Raw genomic sequence first — 22002 nt, 5'->3', positions numbered from 1 at the left:
AAATAACTAGAGGAAACGAATATCTTCCCTTTGTTATAGCAAAGCCTTAAACCCATTCAACTGCTCGTATGGGAATTATAAATTATAGAACTCCAATGCGAGGAGATTATTGGAAAAAAGAGAAAAAGTATTCCCTTTTCGATGCGTTCTTCCAATAGAACTATGTAATACATATGTCTGCGCCGGCTTACCCCGACCTGTGTACTGCCAAGTAGAGAGACTAGATTGCACAGAAACAAACAAACGGACGGAGACACACGTATATATATATACTAGCGGGTACAGCCCGGCCTTGCCCGTGGCACGTATGTTATAAAATAAATGTTCTCAAAAAGCTTTGAAAATGATTTTGAAACTGATCGGACGGTTAACAAACAACTGTCATACAAACGTTTTCCGCCAATTTACCACTGTTACGGGTGGAATTTCCCAAATCGCTGAAACACGTATTCATTATATTCTTATGTAGAGCTTTGAAAATAATTTTCAAGCAAATCGGGAACAATTAAAACTTCACTAAAGCTAAATTTTCATATAGATCTCTGGAAATGAATTTGAGCGCGAAACGTCACCCACCAAATCTTTGACCTCCATTTCCACCAAGGAGGAATGGATTTTCCTAAAAGTGTGAAACACCCCTCAAATGAATTTGAACAAAGATCTTTGAAAATAAGTTTGAGTCCGATCGGATGGTAAACAAAAAAGTACATACAAACGTTTTTCGCGATTTTTCCACACTTGCGGGTGGAATTTTCCAAAACCCCGTCTTAACGTGCACCTACATCACATAAGGTAACTACAGTGAAAATTTCAGCTTCCTAGTTCTTACGGTTTGGACTGTGCGTTTATCACCAATCAGTCAGTCAGTCAGTCAGGACAAACAGTTTTATATATAGAGATATTCTTGTCCAGAATGTATGTACCTAATGGGATCGGAGGCGTCTCCTTCTATGCGTTCCACATTTCATGACAAAAGGATAATAAACCTAGCATACAATTTTATACCCTGACGCTAGGTATGGCCCCTCATTTAGTATCAGCTCCCTAGCACTGACGTCTTGGACTGTGCTCGGTTTGCACAAAGAGCTGTTTTGGGCCCCGGAATAACTGCAGTACGCTACTGGACTTCAAGACGAGCAAAAAGACTTTATTTACTTGTGAAGACGCCAGCCACTGGGTCTGGGGCCGGGCATGGGGCAAGTCCTGGAGTTGGACATGCACAATGCTCAATGCTCAGCGGCACGTCTCAGTGTCTTTATCATATAAACGGTGCGATTTAAATTAATAATTAAGCGGGGCTTGTTCTGGGCTGGTCTGGTCTGGTCTGGTCTGTTTGCGTTTGCGTTTGAGTTTGAGTTTTGGGTTCGCGTTATTGGTGAGGGTATCTGCCTGCCAGCTGTTCGTCTTCGTCTCCGTGTCGGTTGCAGGTGGATGCGGATTAAGCTGCCACAAAGCGCAATAAATCAACGGAGACATTGGCCGGCACCGAGTGCAGCCAAATGCGAAGCCTTCCCCCTGACAGAGGAAACGAAGTTCGTGTCATCATTGATATGCCATATAAGATTCTGCCTGATTCTCATTACCGATACTGACAACTAGCGCGGCCCGCAGCTCCGAAAGCGCGGGAGTTACTGAGCCTAAAAGACAAGGCGTATATCATTAAGTTATGACTGACACGTATTTACATAGATGGGTATTAGAAATACCAGAGGGATTCATATAAATCTACTCCAACATGAGCACTTTCGGCTCATGTAATCCATTTCCGCTGCTTCCATTTTAACTAATCTCTACAGAAAAAAGCAGATCGATTACAAAATCAATATGTTTCATTACAAATTGTTTAATATAAGTGGACAACATTTGATTTTGAAAGAATGCGAAATAATCTTATATTTTTATTTATCGATTGTACCTATTAAACTAGGGGTACAAAACGCGTGTCACATGTTGAGGAACGCATATTCGATCCAATATAGAATTAATACCAACGTCTATCGGTATAAAGAAACTAGGAGGTCGCCAACTGGGACATTGCAGGTTTTCTTTTTATATTAATACTATCCTGGGTCTATTGTGCCTCTCACTGGAATAGAAATCGTTTTACTAAAATTTTAACTTATATTAGATTTTATAAGATTGTCTAAGAGTTCCTATTATCAGACACAGATCAAAAGATAAAATGAAAACCTCTCTTGAGCTGGCGCCTTACATTTGGACACACAAAAAATAATAGCTCATATTTATCTAATTACTAACCAGATGCTTTTTATGAATCAACATTCTGTTTAAATTGCACGGCTAACTTAAAGAGAGAATCTCCGATTCGGTTCACAGCTCGAGCAAATGATTCAACACCTTGGTTCGGCTTGTGAACGTGGTTCAGTACATTGTCATAATCTTACAAATATTAACAGACCAAAAGCATATAAAATGGAATATCAATAATAAAACTATTTAATTTTGAAAAAAATGATTCTACTAGTTTTCTGGTTCTGCTCATATCAATAGCTAAATCGGGCTTCCGGGCATAAGTACGAATATATGTTATAGCACGATGCTGGGCATTGGGTATCCACAAGTCGGGCACTCACGGCCAGACAGCCTGTACTTACAGGTATACGCACATACTTATAATATTTTTCATTATGTGCGGCAAAGAAAAATAGGTCTGTGGTATACAGAATAAAGAAATGAATTTGGATTTAGTTAAAAGAGATGAACAATGTGTGATTGGGGGCCAACAGAAACGAAGCGTCGCCAAAGCTGTCACAACAGTCAAACATGTGGCTGAAACATTTTCAATAACACAAAATTTGCCGTGCTCGTTCACCGAACAGTCCAAGTACACAAAAAAACTGCACGGGAGGCAGAAGTGAATGCCAGAGGAAATAAGGAACTTCGAGTAACCGAACCAACTGCCGCCAAGAGCTGAAGTTAAGAGGTGCAGTCTTCAGTCACCAGTGCATCATCATAATCGAAGGAAGAATGCAGCATCTGCCGCACAACTGAGGCACAAGACAGCAGCAGGGGCAATCGAGAGGTGCAACAGCAGGGATCTGGGATCGGGACGTGGATCGGAATAATCTTGGCTTTGGCTGGACAAGAAGATGCTATTCATGGATGCGCTGTTCAACAGTTTGCTGGTGGTTAGCTCCGGCTATGCGATGTACACGCTGCATCCAACGCAAACGCCCTATGGATATGCGGCGGCGGCTGTCAGTCTGGTCCATGGTCTGCTGGGGGTGATGCGGGCGGCGAACAATGATGACGATGAGTGCAACCGGCTGCGCCAGATAACGTCCGGGATAATGGAGCTGGTGCCGCTGCCATTGACCAACATTGAGCTGTATCTGAAATCGTCGAGTCCGCATTTGGCCATGGCACACGGCTGCTTTTTGGTGCCGCTGGCCTTTGATGTGGTGTCCAAATGGCGTGACATCGAGGATAACTCAACCGTTACGCTCAAGGATCTGACGCTGCTCGGCAATGTGGTGTCGCTGCTCTTCCTGGGCGTCAACCAGTCGAGCAACGTCTACGGCGGAATGGCGGCAATTGCGTTCGCTGCACGTTACGGCTCTGTCATGTTCGACTACTACTGGGAGGGTCTGGGTGTCCACTTCAATCTGCTGGCCAACTCCGCCTTCATCGTGCTAATGGCCATGACCCTGACGACCAAATCCTAAACGGCCAGCCAGCCAGACAGCACGCCCCCAGCCCAACACATCTGAGCACATTTCGACAGCATCTTTAATCTTTTGTTTCGGCGGCTCAAGGCTAACGCGTGCGGTTCATTGGCTCAACAATGGCTCAACCGGCGGCTCAATAAACTTGCAATTAATGTTGGCAAATTAAAATGCAAAAATAAACATTAATTGTTTTGTCAAAAATTAAGTGTTTTGCGTGCGTGTCTGCGTGTGTGTGTGTGCGTGTGTGTGAGTGAGCGTGTGTGTTACTTCGGGGACACACCACAGAACCACAGAGGCAGCCGACAATGCGGCAACAATTTAAGGCAAATTTACAGCAACGATGAGCCATTGAGCAGGAATAACCGAATCCCGGAGGAACCGGTTCTGTTACACACATCGCTTTAAATACAAACAGCCGGACAAACGTGGCCTAAACGACTCGCCAGGGCTGATCAAGAATATATATACATATATTTTTAACATGAAGTCAAGGCCCTGTTATTCTGTATGTTGCATACAACTGTACTGTATCCTTATGAGTTGGCGTTAACGAGACAACGAAACGGACGGGAGTACACAGTCAATAGATACCCTGTAAGTCTGGTCTAGCCAGGTTCATATAAGTTTGCATGTTAAATTCTCTTTTTTATACTCTTAATTCGTTCAAATATGTATCCAATTATGGGAACGTCTAGTCGTTAAGTTGACGACGAGTTGGCAATCGATAAATACTCATTTAATTGTCAGTCAAAAATGGTTTATAGCCTACAAACTGTGATTGCTGCTGCCAAACGTGTGCTGCATAGGCTCTTATCAAATCTGAAAGTTAAACTCTCCGTATCATTTGGCCTCAACATTTTAACAGAGAGATCAGCACCAACGTGCTTAACTTTGACAGGAAACAGGAAATATTGGCCGTACATCAATGATTGATTGATTAATTGATTGACTGGCAATTAAATTTATTGTCGAAAAATTAATGTAAAGCCCTTTTCTGTTCGTCGGCCTAAAATGTCTGTGAAAATGCTTGTGAGCTGTTCAAACTAGAAGAAAAACTTTTGGGCAATGTTGTGTATTTATTAGCTAGTTACCCAAAGACCGTTAAAATTTACAACAGGCCCAGCCTGTTTAATGTATTAAATGTGTAGTAGAAATTCATTGTGATCGCCAAAGACAAATGTATAATGTTGGCAATCCAAATGGTTCCAGAAATGTTTGTATAATATGCACCAACTGCAGACATAACAGAGCCACCCTAATATACACCGCGTTCGACGCATTCGCCAAATTCCGTATCCCATGGAACCTATTAATTGCAAATCCATTATAAATAAAATTGTTAACATCCAGCAACACACCGCGTTTCTTTATAGCTGGTGGTTCTAACTCATTCAACCCTTTTAACTCATTATCCCTTTTTTTTCCAAATCAACAAACAAACTGTTCACATTAATTTTCCTTCATATAAATTGCCTCAAGTGCGCAAAAGGAACAAATTCTTTTCATTTATTTAAAAACATTCAATTCCCAATTCAAAATAAATTATTAAAAATACAGATTATTTGTATTATTATTATTATATTTTCATTCACAGTCGATAACAAATTAAATAAACAAACATAAAAATTGACAATTGCGACTGGAGTTAAGCGGACGCTCAAGCAGACGTCAGATTTACAAGGCACATTTATATGGCTGACCATCGATTGGCCCAACTTATGAAATTTCCAGATTATATATGGCATAAAAAAGTATGTATATCACAGAGCCAAAGACAATATAAGCACTGTGTTTATGTTGTCTTTGCCAGAGCCCAGAATCGGAATAAATATTTCAGACGCTAGGCCGACAAGCTATTACAGATAATAGAGGCGCCTCCTAATGCCACCCTGCGACCTACCAACTGGCGAATTACTCCCTTACCCCATTAGGCCTTCATTGTAAATATCCCATCATTGTAAACACCCTATAAGCTACAAAACTATACTCTTCTTTCATAGTCTTTCGCTTGGTAGGAATCAGAAGGTACAATATAACAAGTAGAGTTGCAAAAAAGTGGGTTTCGGGTATAATTAAAAGTAGGAGCCCTCTTACTTAATTTATAACCGAAACCATTCGAACCTACATCTAAATCGGGGAGGCGTCCAAAAGTGAAATATGTTATGAGTATTCCAGACAGAGCATATGTAAATACTCAATTCGATATCTCGAGTGGATATATAAGTTCATATTTATATTTTTATATATTTCTTATGTATTTTTTGTTGGGTTGCCTTTTAAGTAACATACGTTTGCACAAATTCAGTATACCTTTTTTATCCACTATAAATAGATACAAAGCTGCACAATTCAATCCTTGTTACATGTGTAAATTATTCGATTATATATTACAGAGTATCCCCAATAAATATAAAATATAAGTTTTGTAAAAACCAACTCTTGTAAATCATTTTTGAATAAAGGGTAAATGATAACGTATTTGCCCTGTGTATAAAAGTTGGCAGCCCTTAACGCACGCGCAGTCACACATACACACACACGCACACACCCATGCGCAGTGCACTGCTTGCATTGATTGGACACGCGAGTTTCGTTGCCTGCTTTTGGGCGCCGGCAGCGCCTCATTGTGAACTAACAGGAACACATTGAACTAATGAAACGGCGCCATAAAAAACAAAAACAAATGTGCGGAAAGGAGCGGCGGTGAAACACGTACGGCAATAATTTATGCATTTTAATTAATTGGCAGATCAGTATGTGTGCATTTTAGGGCCGTTTTTATGATGTGCTCACGTCTCGACACAGGTCCTCAGATACGGCTCCAATTCGACTCCAGTCCTACCCGCAGCCAGCCACTAATCATGTCGTCGGCGCGGCAATATGTTCGCCTTTGCATACGCCGGCTGCGGCGTTCGCACAACAAACAAACCCATTTTGTAGTTAAGAGGCCATCGACGAGTTGTGTGACTCCAAGCCCTACTGTAGCGGCGTGCGATGCGACTGCGATGCGACTGCGATGCGACTGCGCTGCGACAAAGCAGCAGAGCAGAGCAGCAGCAGCGGCGGCGACGTTAACGGCAGAGAAAATATGGCATCGGAAAAGATAACAAAAAATTAAAGCTAGCGAAAGAAGTAATCGCAAAAGCATTTCAAAAATGTACAACAAAGAAGGTAAAACAGCAAAAAAGAAATCAACAACTGGCGAGAGAAAGAAAAAACCAACAGACATACAAATTCAAGAAACGAAAACAAAATAAATGGGAACATACAGAAGAAAACAACAAAAAGCGAACGCGCGCAAACTGCACGCCAATGCGCCGGCGCAGACGTTGTTGCTCGAGTCAATGCTAATGCTGTGTATTTGTGTGTGTGTGTGTGTGTGTGTGTGTGTGTACCTTGTGCAAGTTCAAAAACCTGCGAGCTTGTATTGTGAGTCAATCGCCGTTTGCCGTTGCCCCGGCATTGGCAGCCGCCGGCAGACTGAGCTTCAGTCGCAGTCGGTTAAAAATGCCGGCCGGCATTGGCGCTGTTTGCGTGTTTTATTAAAAACAAGAAAGAACGGCTAGTTTCGGCATGCCGAACATTCAATACCCTTGGAGACGTTTAGCTTGCGGCTTTCAAGGTATGTGAACGAAATAGATAGGTTCGTAACTATTGAGTGTGGTTAAGATGTCTTGACAATTGGAAAATGTAGCAACTCAAAATCGTATTTTCGACCGATTCTTCGAATAGAGTTCAATGATATGTTGCCCGATGTTGATAAGATATTGCTCACATTTAAGGATCCTAAAGAAATCAGGATAAAACTAAAAATCAAAAAAAATTGTTTTACACAAGAACCGACCGAAACGAACATACATACATTCATTAAAAAAAAAACTGGCAACCTAGTATTCACAGAAAATCCATGAGGATAACTTTATATGGCTTTATCGACTAGGCCGCGGCTACTGATCAAGAATATTTATATATTATGGGGTCGGAGATGTCTCCTTATCTGCAATACAAATTTCATAGCAAAATTAAGATACCCTCTGTAAGGGTAAATACAAATAAAAGAAAAAAAGAAAACAGCAAAAGCGACAAGCGACAAGCAAAAGCAGAAGAGAAACAATGAGAAGTAGATGGCGAGACGAAAACAGAGAAGCGGACAGCGGTGACGCGTCGAGCATTTGCACATGCATGCAAAATGGACCGATGGATGACGGCAGACCGCGTGAACGTCAGACGGACGGACGCACACACACTGCAAAGCGCATTGGCATGAGTACGGCTAATAAATGCGAAGGCGAAGATTATATACCCTATGAAAGAAACCAATAAAAAGTTGTTTAGGTGCAAAGTTTGCGCATAGTGTGCATATATACACATTCTTAATTATTTACGTATGTTATCTGTACTGTGTACTGTGTATGCAGCTAGTCACACATACTAATTTACGTACATATGTGTATCTGCATATGGGTCACCAACTTAACGATAAAGTGAAATACCTGCTCTGAGGGCTGGCGTGCGAAAAAGGAAACGTTCGCAGTCGAAGAACGCCGACGCAACACATTAATACAGACGCATGTACATATGTATGTATGTATGTAAGCCTGTTGAGTCTGCGCATACGCATAAGTGTGTGTGTGTGAGTACGTTGCCGCCGTTGCGCCATTCAAAAAGCTTCGCTTTTGGCATTGATTTTTGCAGCGCCAGGCGATGCTGTTGCCTGCGCCGCAATGTTTGGCTGCGGTTTGTTGTTGTACGTGATTTGTTTACGAATCTTAACAAAATACTTGTGTACACAAATGCCTTAAATTACCGCGAAAGGCGTTATTCGTTTAAATATTTTGTAAGCATAAATACAGAGGAGGAAATCACAGATTTGCAATTGTTGTTGTTGTTGTTGTTGTTGTTGTTGTTGCTGTTGTTGTTGTTACCGATCATACTTTTAATTCTTCCTCTTGCTATTGCAAGCCCCAAATATCAATAATGGCGCATTGAACATGGCGATCAATACAGCCAGAACACTGTCAATAACAAGTTTTTTTATATGCATACATATGCGCATGCATAGTAAATACAGGTACATACATACATACATATGTACATTTGTATCTGTCTGCATACATTTGTATATGTATGTACATTTACAAAAACGTCTACAGTCGAACTTCATTAAGACGATCCAAAATATTGACGCGTGATCTTAAAGGTCAATGTATCATCTAAAAATTTTAATTGTATTAAAATTGTTTTGATTACATAATTCATAAGCAATTCGAAACCCGAAAAATATATTTTAAAAATGTGCTTAACTAACTTTGCTGAGCTGCATTTTCCTATGCAAAATATGGCATTCGCCAGACAAGCCTGGCCGGGTCTCTTGAAAATCAGAAAACCCTTAAGAAAACAGTTCAATACGCTATCAAACTTATCGACTGCATTAATCAGATTAAGAGTATTAACGAAATGTTAATTATACGCGCCAGAATTTCTTGTGCAATTAATTAATAAATATAACGAGACAAGCGAATACGACAGACAATGGTGATTTCAAAGATTTAAACGTGACAGAGATAAATTTTTTTTATTTCAATAATAAATATAATTATTAAAGATCAGACATGTTCTTTAATATATTAATAATAATATAATTTATGTAATTAATATATGTACAAATAAGAATTATCTTATGTGGCAAAAGATGATTCGAGCTAGGCATGTTCGACTGTAGCTGCAAATGTGCATACAGCTGTGTGTTTCGTAGTCTGAGTCACATTTATATATATGTATGAATATGTATGTGTGTATGTATGCACATATGCATATGCATATATGTATACGTGGTTCCATTTAGCGTGGGAGTGTATACTGCGAGTAGAGCAATGCGACGGCGTTAATATACTATAGCCAATGCGGCCACAATGAGTCACATTTCGCGGAACTTTGCCACACTATGACAACAATATGCAGATACACACATTGACACATATTTACATACATACATACATTCATGTTAATAGATTATAAATGAGTAAATTAAACGTAACGGTTTTCGTGCCAAGAACGCTTGGCCCCCTGTTGCACGATTGCTTTCAGAGATGACTGGAACAATGGAATTGAATGAGTGTTGCGAAAATTAAGAGAATATCATAATCCGATGATTGGGATTATAAGATTCTATGGGGTACACTCAACAAAATTTTGTTGCTTTTTTAGAAATTCGCCCTAAAATGAATATTTGTATTTACTTCCAAAATGTTTATTGTTTAAAGCAATATTATATTTAGAAAAATTACCTTAAAGCGAAAAATAACAGCTATCTCATTATACGTTCATATTACGAACAGAACTAGTGTATTTTACCCCAAGAATTTATCTATAGGCATTTATCATAATAAATAATTCACGTTGCACCAAAAAGATAAAAATTGGCATAGATCCAGCTTTTTGGTGCAGACATTTGTTGAAGTCGACGGATCGAAACCCTATACCATCTCACTATACGATCGGTCAAAAATAAGTTCTTGCTTTATTGTTTTTATTTTTCTTAAGATAGTAATCAAGAATTTTACATAAACTGGGGAATGCTTTACCATCGGCAAGCTGTGCATGGTACAGTATATCTCTGCAAGGTTTCACTGTTGCTCCTTGTTTTATATTTATATTATATACATAGTTGATATTATTTTCATCACATACACCCAATGATATATGTACATGCATGTACTCTATATCCCTCGAATAGACTGTGGTGAAGATACCCTAAAGAATACATTAAATGGTTGCATCCACCAGAAACACTCGCTGGGCATGTCTGGTATTATGGTGGTGCCTTAGGGGGTGGCAGTTGCTAAAAGAGGGGTCAACGTCCCCTGTCCCCGTGCCCGTGCCCGTGCCCGACCCCGAGTTTGAGTGCACTTTCAATTAGCATAAGCGTCAAGTCAGGCAATAAGAACTTGTTAATTGTGGCAATGGCGATTTGGCCAAACATTTCCGTTGACTCTGCGGCTGGAGTCATTATGAGTGGCATGTTAACGAGCAGATGCCCACATGCTACTTAACAATAAGTGTGTTTGAGCATTCACATATGCATTCATATTTATTTGCGGAATGCAACGTGCCGGCAAACAAGGAAGTCAAGTTAGAAACCGAGGCGAAACAAGCTGCGACCGCGAAATTGAAACAGTTTTTGTACATAATGCGAAACGCAGAACACGTCACAGCAAACACCAAACACGAAACATGAAACGATAAAGGAAACTGCTAAATTAGTGCGAACCATTTGCATTGATTAAGCTAATTCATATTTGAATGTTTATTTGATTTGCCGCAACCAGAATTAGCATAGAGACGGCCAACCTGATCGAAAGCATTAGCCTCAGCCGCGCGATCGCCCGTGCCCTATGCTCAGGCTGAGGCCTCTAATTCGGCTTGCGACTCACCTGAGGCTGGGCACCTGTCTGCACCTGTTTGCACCTGTTGCCCGCTGCGATGCGGCGGTGGCACCAAGTTATTCACTAAACGATCCACTAAATATATGCATGAAAGTCGCACGGGCCAATGGAGCGTCATTAGGCGACAGTTAGAAAACGAGTTTTTCAGTTAGTTTGATATCATCATGAGATGATGCCATAATATTCAAGCAGTTGCCAGCTACGAGACGAACAATAAATATCATGAATTTTTTCAAAAGCGGCAGCCCATAAAATGTTCTCGCTGTCGATACAAGCATACACACCAACCCATCTACATACATACATATGTATATATGTACATACCTACATACATATGTGCTAAATGAATCTACAAGTAAAATATCGCAACAACAACAAAAACACAAAATGATAATAATAATCGTTATGGGCATAAAAAAAACGCATTAATTAAATTAGTTAAATCGCCATGAGTGTCACATTAAAAATTTTTGTTTCACTTTTTCCAAACTTGTTTCGGGATCGTATAGTGCACAGATTGTAGATATAATGCGCACATCTTTCAAGACGAGCCTCTCCAAACTATCTAACATACTAGTAACAGTACCAGGGAAAATCAATATCTAACACATGAATCAAGTCTTAGTGTATGGAACCGCCCCTAGACTCGGGTAAAAAAAGAAAATAAAAGTCCCCGAGTTTGCTTTGATAAGCATACAAAAATATTTTCCTAGATAACTGGCACGTGTGATCAGAGCTTCAATAATTATTTACATTATGAATAATGCCGCACATTTAAAACCAAATTTATTCGAAAATATTGATGGGTAATTATTTGATTTTAGTGTAGAAATAATAAAACCTATTCATACTGCAGCTCAACGATATAGCAATATGATACTGAATACCGACCACAACCTAACTCTATATCTGAGAGACAAACATGGAAACTGGCATGGCTTTTTTAGGTCTATAAGGGTCCAATCACTCTTTGCCAGACAATTCAATCACTTGACTAGGCCTGGACCGTAACCAGTTGAGAATTTTAAGTATCTGTCAATGCCCGAGTATCTCGTTGTTGTAATCTCAAAGCAAACACTGGTGATTCAGATCGAAATTGAACTATGTACATATATTCGGTATACTCAGTATACTTAGCATATAAATATAAGTAGGCAAGTAGCCATGTGCGACGCTTTGATGTTGTCGCGCAAATGTCGCCGATGTCTCGGCACATTTGAACTCATTTGGGTTAGACAAAACCATTTTGTATTCGAAATGGGATTGGGAGACGTTTCCGCGTAATGCTCGAAATTTCGAAAAGCATTTTCAGTGCGACAAATGTGTTGCCAGTTGTCAGTCGTAAGTAGGTGAGCTGATGATCAAACGATGCACGCTCACGGCATATACTTTACTGGAGACTTTACCCTAGCCATATTTTTGATGGGTAGGTACAGCTCTGTCAAGGTTTTCGCAACTTTGCCTCGGAGACCAATTAAGATGCGCATTATGATGAAATTCAAAACCGAAAACCTGAACAGCCCAAGAAAAAGGACAAAGCAAATGCTTACCTGAAAATGCCAAAGGACAAAAACAAAAAAACACAACAAATAATATTTGCATCAAAAGGACGAGCTTTCCATTCAATGGAAAAAAAACACAACAGCAACAACAACAATTCATAACGATATAATGAATACGTATGCCTAAACAAAAAACACAAAAACCAAACAACAAAAAAATAGAGTGGTTGAACTCTATTAGGAACCAGAGCTTTGTCCATGAACCAGCGAGTGATTGCGCTGCGAGTTATTCATTTGCGCGTCCTCCTTACCTGGCAACGCAACAGGCAGCGAAACCCAATAAGAATAAGGAGCTGAAATTAGATGTTGTTCTTGTTATCAAAGTACAGTCATCTACGAACACCACAAGTTGGATTTTGGTAATTCTCTTTTCTGAATACAACCTGCATGTTCACCTTTGGATGAAAGGACTTAGACTCCGAAAAGCTTAAATATAATTCATATCTGGTATCCGTTTAACTTTAATAAACTTATGAGCAAATTCTTAATGGTCGTCTTGGGTTTACGAATACTCGAACCTTTTTATAATCTAACCATTCAGATTATGGAAATCCAACAGAAATATGCAAACACCACTGTAATCAATAAATTAATAAAGTGATTCTTTGGGCAGAAAACTTTTCTAAGTATAACTAATTTTACTCACATGCTGCTCGATTTAATACCATACATAAAATGCAAAAAAAAAGGCAGCTGAGAAACAAGCATCGGATCATTTTATCCGAACCATAAACAAATCAATACATAATTGTATGTAAACATTTACAAATACACATTACGACTGCACAATCGAAGCTGCGCGAATAATACTTGACAATGAGAAATGGACTTCCTTATGGCCTTTAACATGTTAATGAGAAATATTAATGCAGTTTGTACAGATAATGCGAAACATTAACCGTTCTCGTGTAGCTGCTAACCGGCGTTGGCTGGCTTAAATCAATAATTTGTAGCATGCAAGTAGCAAAAAGTTCTCGCCAACATATGTATGTGCTTTCTGTCTTTTTTACATTTATTCTATTAAAAATATTTAAATATATATTTTAAAGTCTATGTTAAAAAACAGTCTATCTTTGCAAAAAAAATTAAATATACAAAAATTATATATGTATGAGAAAAATTAAATCTCTCTCCTGCTCTGGGAATCGAACCTCGATTGTGCATGTGACGACTTTACGCAACGGCGCTGTGGCCTCTCCCCTCCGCTGCGTCTGCTACGTTGTGCTAATTGTCGGATTCGTATGACTTGTCACAGTAATAAGCCCACATTGGCCAAATTGGTAGTGGGAATATTGGTGTCAATTACCTTGCAGGCTTCTGTACCGAATGAAATATGTTATGAATATTTAGTAATTAATTTGTATTATTATTATTTATTGACTGAAAACTAATTGCGTATACGCCAATATAAAACCCAACATATTCTGAAAATGGAAAATTTAAAAATGTCCTCGTCAAGAAGCGAAGACGCGTAAACTAGTGCATGTTAAATGTTTAAATAATTGTTTTATTTAATTTATTTTATTGTTAATTGTTGAATGCCTCTTGCTGTTGGTGCCTTAATAACGGTTGCGGAGGTGCAGCCGAAGTTATCCGAAAATAAAAATTACAACAAAATCGTGATTCATTTTTGATTTCGAGCCAAAAGTACTTTCGGTAAAATATGGTTATACTTTTGTTTATAAGTCTTACTTTCTAAGCATACTATCCAAATATCAAATGTACACATTTATATATATTTACAAGTCATTTATGTTACACACATATTTATACACACATTGCGCACTAGTTCTCAATTTGCACTCACGGCTTACTATACGAAATATTAACACCACTGTACACGTTATATATATTTTTTATAATGGTAATATATCTATTTAACTATATTTATTTTTGCTTGCAAATGAAAGACTTTACAAATCAAACTAAATTTTCTCTTATGCTCTTCACATTTCACAATTCTTTGCATTTGTACAAACATGTATGCGTGTTGTCGAAAGTGGGAAAAAGAGTATTACGAATTTGAATGAAACCAGCCAAACCATTTACAAAAGGCAATAGAAAACAAATCAAAACAAAGTTTATTTTGTCCGTATTACAACTGTCTACGCTCTGCATCACTCGAGGTAAGCGCCGCGGACAATTCGCCTCTGCTCTCACGTCCGTGTGCTAATTGGCATTGCCAGAACTCCTTTAGGAACTACTAATGTCACATATGAACACACAGCACAAACACACACACGCTTATTCATTTTCCATTTTGTAGTATTCCCATAAACACCACGAATATTTTTTTAATAAAATTTAATAAATGAAGTGTTTTAATTTTTAATCAATGAAAGTAATTGTGTTTCTTATTTACAAATTAACTAGAAAGTATATTGAAGAATACAAAAATTACCCTGATGAAAATCCTTACAATTTTTTGAAAAGAATACGATATGCCGTGCAACGCCGGGTTGCTGAGCTGTCAAGGTTTTAGTTGTAGTTGCAGTTGTAGTTGTAGTTTCCCATGCAAATTTGAAACGCATTTTCTAACAACCCCGACCAAGTTCTTAATTCTTAATAAAAAATACACCAATCATTATATATTCTATTTGTATAAATATATATTTCTTACTGGATTGTAAACCTCTTTAGGTATTACAGAAATCCCTTTTGCGTGGTTGTAATATTTAAATTGTCTTGCTAGGACTTCTCCATTTAGTTTGTTATTTCGAAAATTTCAAAATCCAAATCCAACACAAAATCCTTTTGATTACAATACATTAAAAGATTTGACATTTCAGATCGCAGGGCAATGTTTTGCAAGGTTATGGTATTGTTGGGTAATGATAGAAAAAGACGGGCTCAAATTATGGAATTTATTCCTCTGCCATGGAATGTGTTCCATATTAAAAGTATTCCTTAAACTGAACCCATTGAAACGGGGCGTTCCGGGTGTGCATAGTTCACAAGCCCCACACATGCATTTAATCTATGTATACTTAAACAACTTGACTTGATGACAAGTCGAATTTTGTAGCTACCAACAAATATATCTTGCATGCACTTTTATTTACTGTCATGCCGTGGCGTATCTGTAGATTAACAAGAACAAACAATAGCCAATGAGCAGTAACCAAATTGTTGAAATCGCTCTGAAGTGGCCAACGTGGAAGTGAAACGTGATTTCAGACGGACGATTAAAGGAAAACCTCTGCCAGACATTTTCAGTTTTTATCACAGTCCAAGCACTTGAGGCCTATCGCAACGATCAGCAAATAAACCGATCCAGCTAACGAAATTTGTATGGTAATGGCAATAAATAAAATTCAATTAAATAATAAAATAGTTTCTTTTGCGTGCTATCAGCACTTAAACATCAAGGCCGATGTCGGCCGAAATTGGAAGAATATTTGTTTTATTTTTCTATACCCTAACTGAGGGTATTCTAATTTTGTCACAATTTTTATAAGACACAGTGGTTATAGATATACACAAATGCATACAAATATACGACAGGCTTATTTTATGTGTCTATTCCTTTATTATAGCTCTTCTGTTTTATACAGTGAACAAGGAATCTTAGAATATTTCAATGTGCTGAATGTAATTTGCCGTACTTTGAATGTTAACTTTCTTTCTATATTTCGGTCGAGCTTAGATATAAACTATTTAATGAATATGCAAGTATATACTATCTTCGGCAATCTTGTATATCCATGACATTAACATTTATTTTTTATCAAAATCGAAGTATAAAATCTGTAATTTCAGTTGCCACACATGCACGTTGTCAATAGCTCGATTCAAAGTATTTGAAGAGTTTAAGTTCCACAGTTCTTAAAGTAAGTATCTACGCGGTACCATCTGAAATCGGATTTGCTCTATCTACTGCTACTTCCATTACATATTCAAACCAAATATTACTTATTGTACATTACATTACTGTCATTGAAAACAAGACAGATCCAACAGGTAAGAGCGCTCCCGCCATGCGTGCCGGCCAAGGACTTTTGCCATAGACAATATACGGAAATGTGTTCTTGGTTAACTTCGGCGCTTTTGGTCCGATCTGTGTCTGTCTCAAACATGGTACACAAAAGTGTGAATATCGGAAAAACGATATTCAAGTGCATGGTTGTACGTTTAATAATGAGTTTTCTCCAATTTTGTGGTAATGGAATACAAAATGTGATATAATTTTAATCTGTATGTACAAATCGAGAACCTATCTTTTATCTTTGGTGTATCTTGCTCCCATAATTTTCGAGTTATATTTAAAAGCCGATGTCCCATTATCGAAATGGTAAGAAATACCCACAACAAGTGATAAGCTCGCTCTGCAGAGGATAATAGTTTCAGGAATCGACGCGATCATGATGATGGACAGTCTGGCGGACATGACTAGATCAGTTCCTTCTGTCTGTTAGATACGTTTGCACAAAGGCATTTTATGCTTTCTACTCTTTTTTAATGGGTTCAGGGTATATAGGCCACACAGCTGCTAGAATATCCAAATGAGTGTTTCTCTCTGGAAGTAGTTGTAATGCTTTTTAGTCTCTTTGAACTATATATCTGTGAGGTCCCCTAGAAATGTCATCTGCTGCTATTGCGCCTTGAGTTCGCTTACGTCCTGACGAGGGTCAATTATGCGCTTCAATTAAACTGTATTCAACATAAATTAACAATTAAATATGGATTGATGTCTGGGATCAGAATGTGCGCCGTAAAATACTAAACAATAGGCAAAAAAGCACAACTAGCAACAAGGGCACGTGAAGCGGGTTAACAAGGGTGGCAATTGCCACGGCCTTAGGGGTGCCAACGATCCTCCTCATATAGCTCAAGGATCTATCTCAGCCAGGGCAGGAAAATGTCAACCACTCTAATCGCATTGCCTCTTGAAAAGACGGCGCAATAACCATCGGGTGATTAACACACAGACCAAGACCCGAACACGATAATCCGTATCGGCACTATCAAAGGCCCCAACCACCAAGGCAGATGGCAGCCCTGGCTTAGAGCGCGTAGTGCTAGCAGACTCGTACTCGTAACTCGGCTTATTAAAAAGCAACCAAATAAATTGACACTTGACTGCCAGTTGGACAAGTTGCACGGTGGCAACTGCTTTGCAGGCCGGCGATCTCGTATGCAAATAGATTATGGTCTGGGCCCTCACGTGCAAGCCCAAGTAGCCAATTTGGTGGTGGTCGGAGCTGGAGCTGGGCACATCCAAAATTCAGACACGTAACAGTGGTAACATTAAAATTGACAAATCGAAAGCCAAAACACACACACACACACACACACGCGCGCACACACGCGCGCACAGTCGCACATACGCACAGGTGTAGACGAGGTGTCACCGTCACCCCATGGCCGAGTCGACGATCGTCCCTTGTTTCTGTTGCTTGCCACGGCCCTGGTGCCCAGGAAGACGCACTCCAATAGTGCGTACGCTTTATGGGTTTTGCGAGCGTTTGTCTAAGCATTTCATGAATTTCTGAATTGGTTTTATTTCGCAAGAACTCTTCTTCTGCCGCACTTGACTCTCTGTTCTTCATGGCAAACAGCAAATTGTCAACACGTTCGAGCCATCCCGCAGCGCAACCATTGTAATAAAAATTCCCAAGAATGTTGGCCAGACTTCTGCGTGCCCCATACTAAAGACTGGCATTAGCATTTCAAGCCGCCGATTGCGTCATGGACGCGCATCAGATTGCGAGTGCGTGAATGTGAATGAGTGTTACTGTGAATGTGAGTGTGAGTGTTACTGTGAACTACTCGTATGCGCAGTGCGAGTACTCGCACTCACCGTAAGAAAAAGGGCTAATGGATTTGCCACGATAATGCAACCGTTGGGTCTTGGGGCCGGGTCATTAGCAGTCAATGTCTAGACGTGACGATCGCCGCCCCGACACCTTCAACCTGCCCCCAGGCTATCCGCAGTCAAGTTTCCAACGGATCATCCAAGTCAACCGGTTCGAACTGTGGTCGCTCAGCGACATTTCAATCAGCTTGCACTGCCTGCATTATAACTGAATGATGATGAATGATGATGTTTCAAGTCAGACAAAAATAATCTATAATAAGACAAACTCATATATATACATATACATATACATACAAATAATTAAATATATATATATATATATAAATTTTTCATTTATTTTTATTTTGTTTTTTTGATCCTTATGCAAAAATCGTTTTACTGATTACAAATGTGAATGCCGCTTTGATAATAATGTAATCTATTTAAATCTTATTCATATATTTTTTGCTTTCTACCAATATTTGTTCATCTGGTTCTGTCTGATTTTCCCATTTAATAACGGCAACCCTTTGTGGTTGAAAGGTTTAAGGGAATCAAAAAGTCTGTCGATAAATTTAAATTAGTTGAATTAATTTTTTTTCAATTTGAAAAATTATATCGACATTTCTGAATGCGAGTAATTTATTCATCTTTTTTATACACACGCTCAGTTACACTTATTACTTTCACTTAATTGAAGTTGTTAGAAAAACTTTAAGCCCAAAAGAGTTTGGCAAAAACGTAAAAACAAAACAAAGTAAGTTTTAGACCATTAGTTCTTATACGAGTTATGTTTCATCGGGATACCTTTAAAACTGAGACACTTGCTTGCATAGAAGCAGACAGTTTTATTGATGCTGTCCAAAAATGTGCATAAAAAAATATAAAAATCTTTAGCCAGCTTGCTTAATTTTAGTATATACTCAATATTCTTTTTACCCAATGTACGTACTATGTACAACTCCTATCGAATTATGAATTACGCTGCTTAATTTTATTAGACCTTTATCGTAACGAGTTTGAACTATTTTCAATTGAATGTCGTTTTGGGCTGTTTGTTTTCTGCATGCCAGTTCGAAATATTCGCCGCTTAGTTTCAAGTATTCGATAATCCGAAATACACGCGTATTTCCGTTCCTTTATCGCATTCGCAACGTACAAAGGAAACCAGAACAAAAAATTCAGAACAGGAACAACAACAATTGCCACGGTAACGGCGACGGCCGCCGTCTCTGTTGCTGCCTTCGCCTCTGCCACTGCCATTGCCTCTGCTTTTGCAATGCGCCCTGCAGCGACGCTGCCGCCGTCGTCAACTGAGGCCACCCCCCGGTATGCTATTTATAGCTAAGCGCTGATGCCACTGTTTATGTCGCTGCCTTTGGCTGAGTTTTGGACGCGAGGCTATCAACTGGTTCTATGGTGTAATGGTTAGCACTCTGGACTTTGAATCCAGCGATCCGAGTTCAAATCTCGGTAGAACCTTGAACCTCAAATCTCGTCTGCTTGATTTTTTTTTTGCGCATCGTATGTATTTTTTTTCATAATGTTTACATTTATTATTGCTTAATATTGATTAATCAATTTATTTACTTCCGTTGATATCAAGTGTTGCCTGATTGACGGATTGGGACTTGCCTATCTCAGATCATGAATGATTTGATTGAGATAGCGCCCAATTCTGTTCAAAAGCGGACACTTCACCCCATAAGCAATTATCTGCTTAATCGAGTGAGAAAATCATTCGTTGTTTACCAGACCCGTACCCTCCCTGACAGTCCTACTGCCTGACTTTACTGATTATAATTTTCAGTTTGATTTTTTTTGTTTACCGTCCCGCATTACAATTTAGCTTCAATTTGACGGCTAAACACAATTGTCGTGACATATAAAGTAAAATAGCATACACATTTTAGACAGCTGAAATTTAAAGAGATTTTTCCTTCTTTTTAAGCTCTTAAAAATAAATACGGATAGTTGATGCCTGGGATCTAACATTAAAGAAATAAAATTTTTTTACTATAGTATATAAATTGAACTTATTAAATGATAGCTGACTTTTCCATCCTAAATATTTGCTCTGTAAATCTTAAGCTAGCACTTTCGCAAGTTAAATCAATCCTCAGCTCCTCAGGGGTTTTCAATTTAATACGTTATGTCAAAATTATTTATTGAATATCCATATTTGTGCGTGAGTCCACTTTGCTTGGCAACAAGCATATTTTGGAATATATTAAGGCTTAAGTTAAGCGGCCCTTTAATGGCCGCGAACAGAGAAAAAAAAATTAATATTGGCGCTTGGTTACGGGCAGTCGTTTTGCCTTGGGGAAAAGTAAAAGTTGGCCGGTTGGTTCTGCAAATGGTCGAAACACCGGAAATGTTAACACCATTTCTCAAACTGGCCAACAGAGCATGGACGAACTTGTCGTTGCTCAATTAGCAAAATGCCTACGAGCCGCTTTTGCTGGTTAATAGCGAGGCCTCAATGGACACGGACATAGCCATCATTATTACTTACTCGTATTTGAAGTGTTTAGATAACAACGAAAAACACAAAAAAAAAAAACTGGAAAAACTAACAACGCACCGCAGCTGCCATCAGACAACAGACAACAGGCAACAGCAACAATAAACAGCAGCAGCAGCAGCAGCCAAGAAACAACAAGCAACATGGCCCAGGCAACGGCGAAAATAGCCTACAACCTTTTTTGGGTAAACCACAATCCCTCCAGCTGCCCCTTCACGCCACCTTCACCACCTGACCGTCGACTCGTCCCCAACTCGTCCCCAACGATCCCCGCACATTGCCCGTTACAATGTTCATTCATTTATAACGAATTTCAACATTGAAATGTTAAAATTTGTTAAGCAGCCTTGTCCGGACTCCGGATCGTGGACCCGTCCATGGGCTGCCCGTCCGCCTGCCTGCGGAGGAATTCTTCTCTTTATTTTATTATTATTTTAACAATTTTTTTTTCTATATACATAAAATTGTTGTTGCTCTTGTTGTTGTGGAGCTTAAAACAAATCATCTTCATTCATGTCGTCTGGCTGTCTGTCAGGGCAGCTGCTGTCTAAAAGACATTAGTTCGTAACTTAATTAATGCTTTTGTGTTAATTGCCTCAGCAAAAACAATATAAAATGTTTAAAAATACAACAACCACTCAGAAGCTTAAAGTCTTCGACAAATAATGAAACTTCGTGCGTGTGCCCGAAAATTATAAATTGTGAGACAGCAATATAAACTCATTTTTCAACATTATTGAATGGGATTCATAAAATACGATATTATAACATTATATAGCCCAGGTATTTGGACCTGCTTTATCAATTAAATAAACTGTTTATTAGTAAGGGGTTTGGCTATCTGGTTCCGAGATTCAGCGACTTAATTCTGACACTTTTTCGACACGTTTCGAAAACATGATCGAAATTGCCCAAAAATGTGAAAACATGTACATGCATTATTCATGGCAAGTCGGCTCGCCTTGCCAGACCCAATATTACACTG

The 22002-nt window shown here is 38.9% G+C and overlaps 1 protein-coding gene and 1 non-coding gene across 2 annotated transcripts; both read left to right on the top strand.

Annotated features, from left to right (window-relative positions):
* Positions 1-2756: 2756 nt before the first annotated feature.
* LOC135440443 (uncharacterized) lies at positions 2757-3890 on the top strand. Its single transcript, XM_064699608.1, has one exon. It carries the CDS (start codon positions 3111-3113, stop codon positions 3684-3686), a length of 576 nt encoding a protein of 191 aa, XP_064555678.1. The 5' UTR covers positions 2757-3110; the 3' UTR covers positions 3687-3890.
* Positions 3891-19903: 16013 nt separating this feature from the next.
* Positions 19904-19975, top strand: TRNAQ-UUG (transfer RNA glutamine (anticodon UUG)). The gene has a single exon. It is a non-coding gene; the product is annotated as a tRNA-Gln (tRNA).
* Positions 19976-22002: the final 2027 nt, after the last annotated feature.

Source organism: Drosophila montana, unplaced genomic scaffold (genome assembly GCF_035044405.1).
Source record: "Drosophila montana isolate Dmon_TW-CO22-7 unplaced genomic scaffold, ASM3504440v1 contig_1624_1, whole genome shotgun sequence".
Lineage (NCBI taxonomy): Eukaryota > Metazoa > Arthropoda > Insecta > Diptera > Drosophilidae > Drosophila > Drosophila montana.
This window is presented reverse-complemented; position numbering and strand designations above follow the sequence as displayed.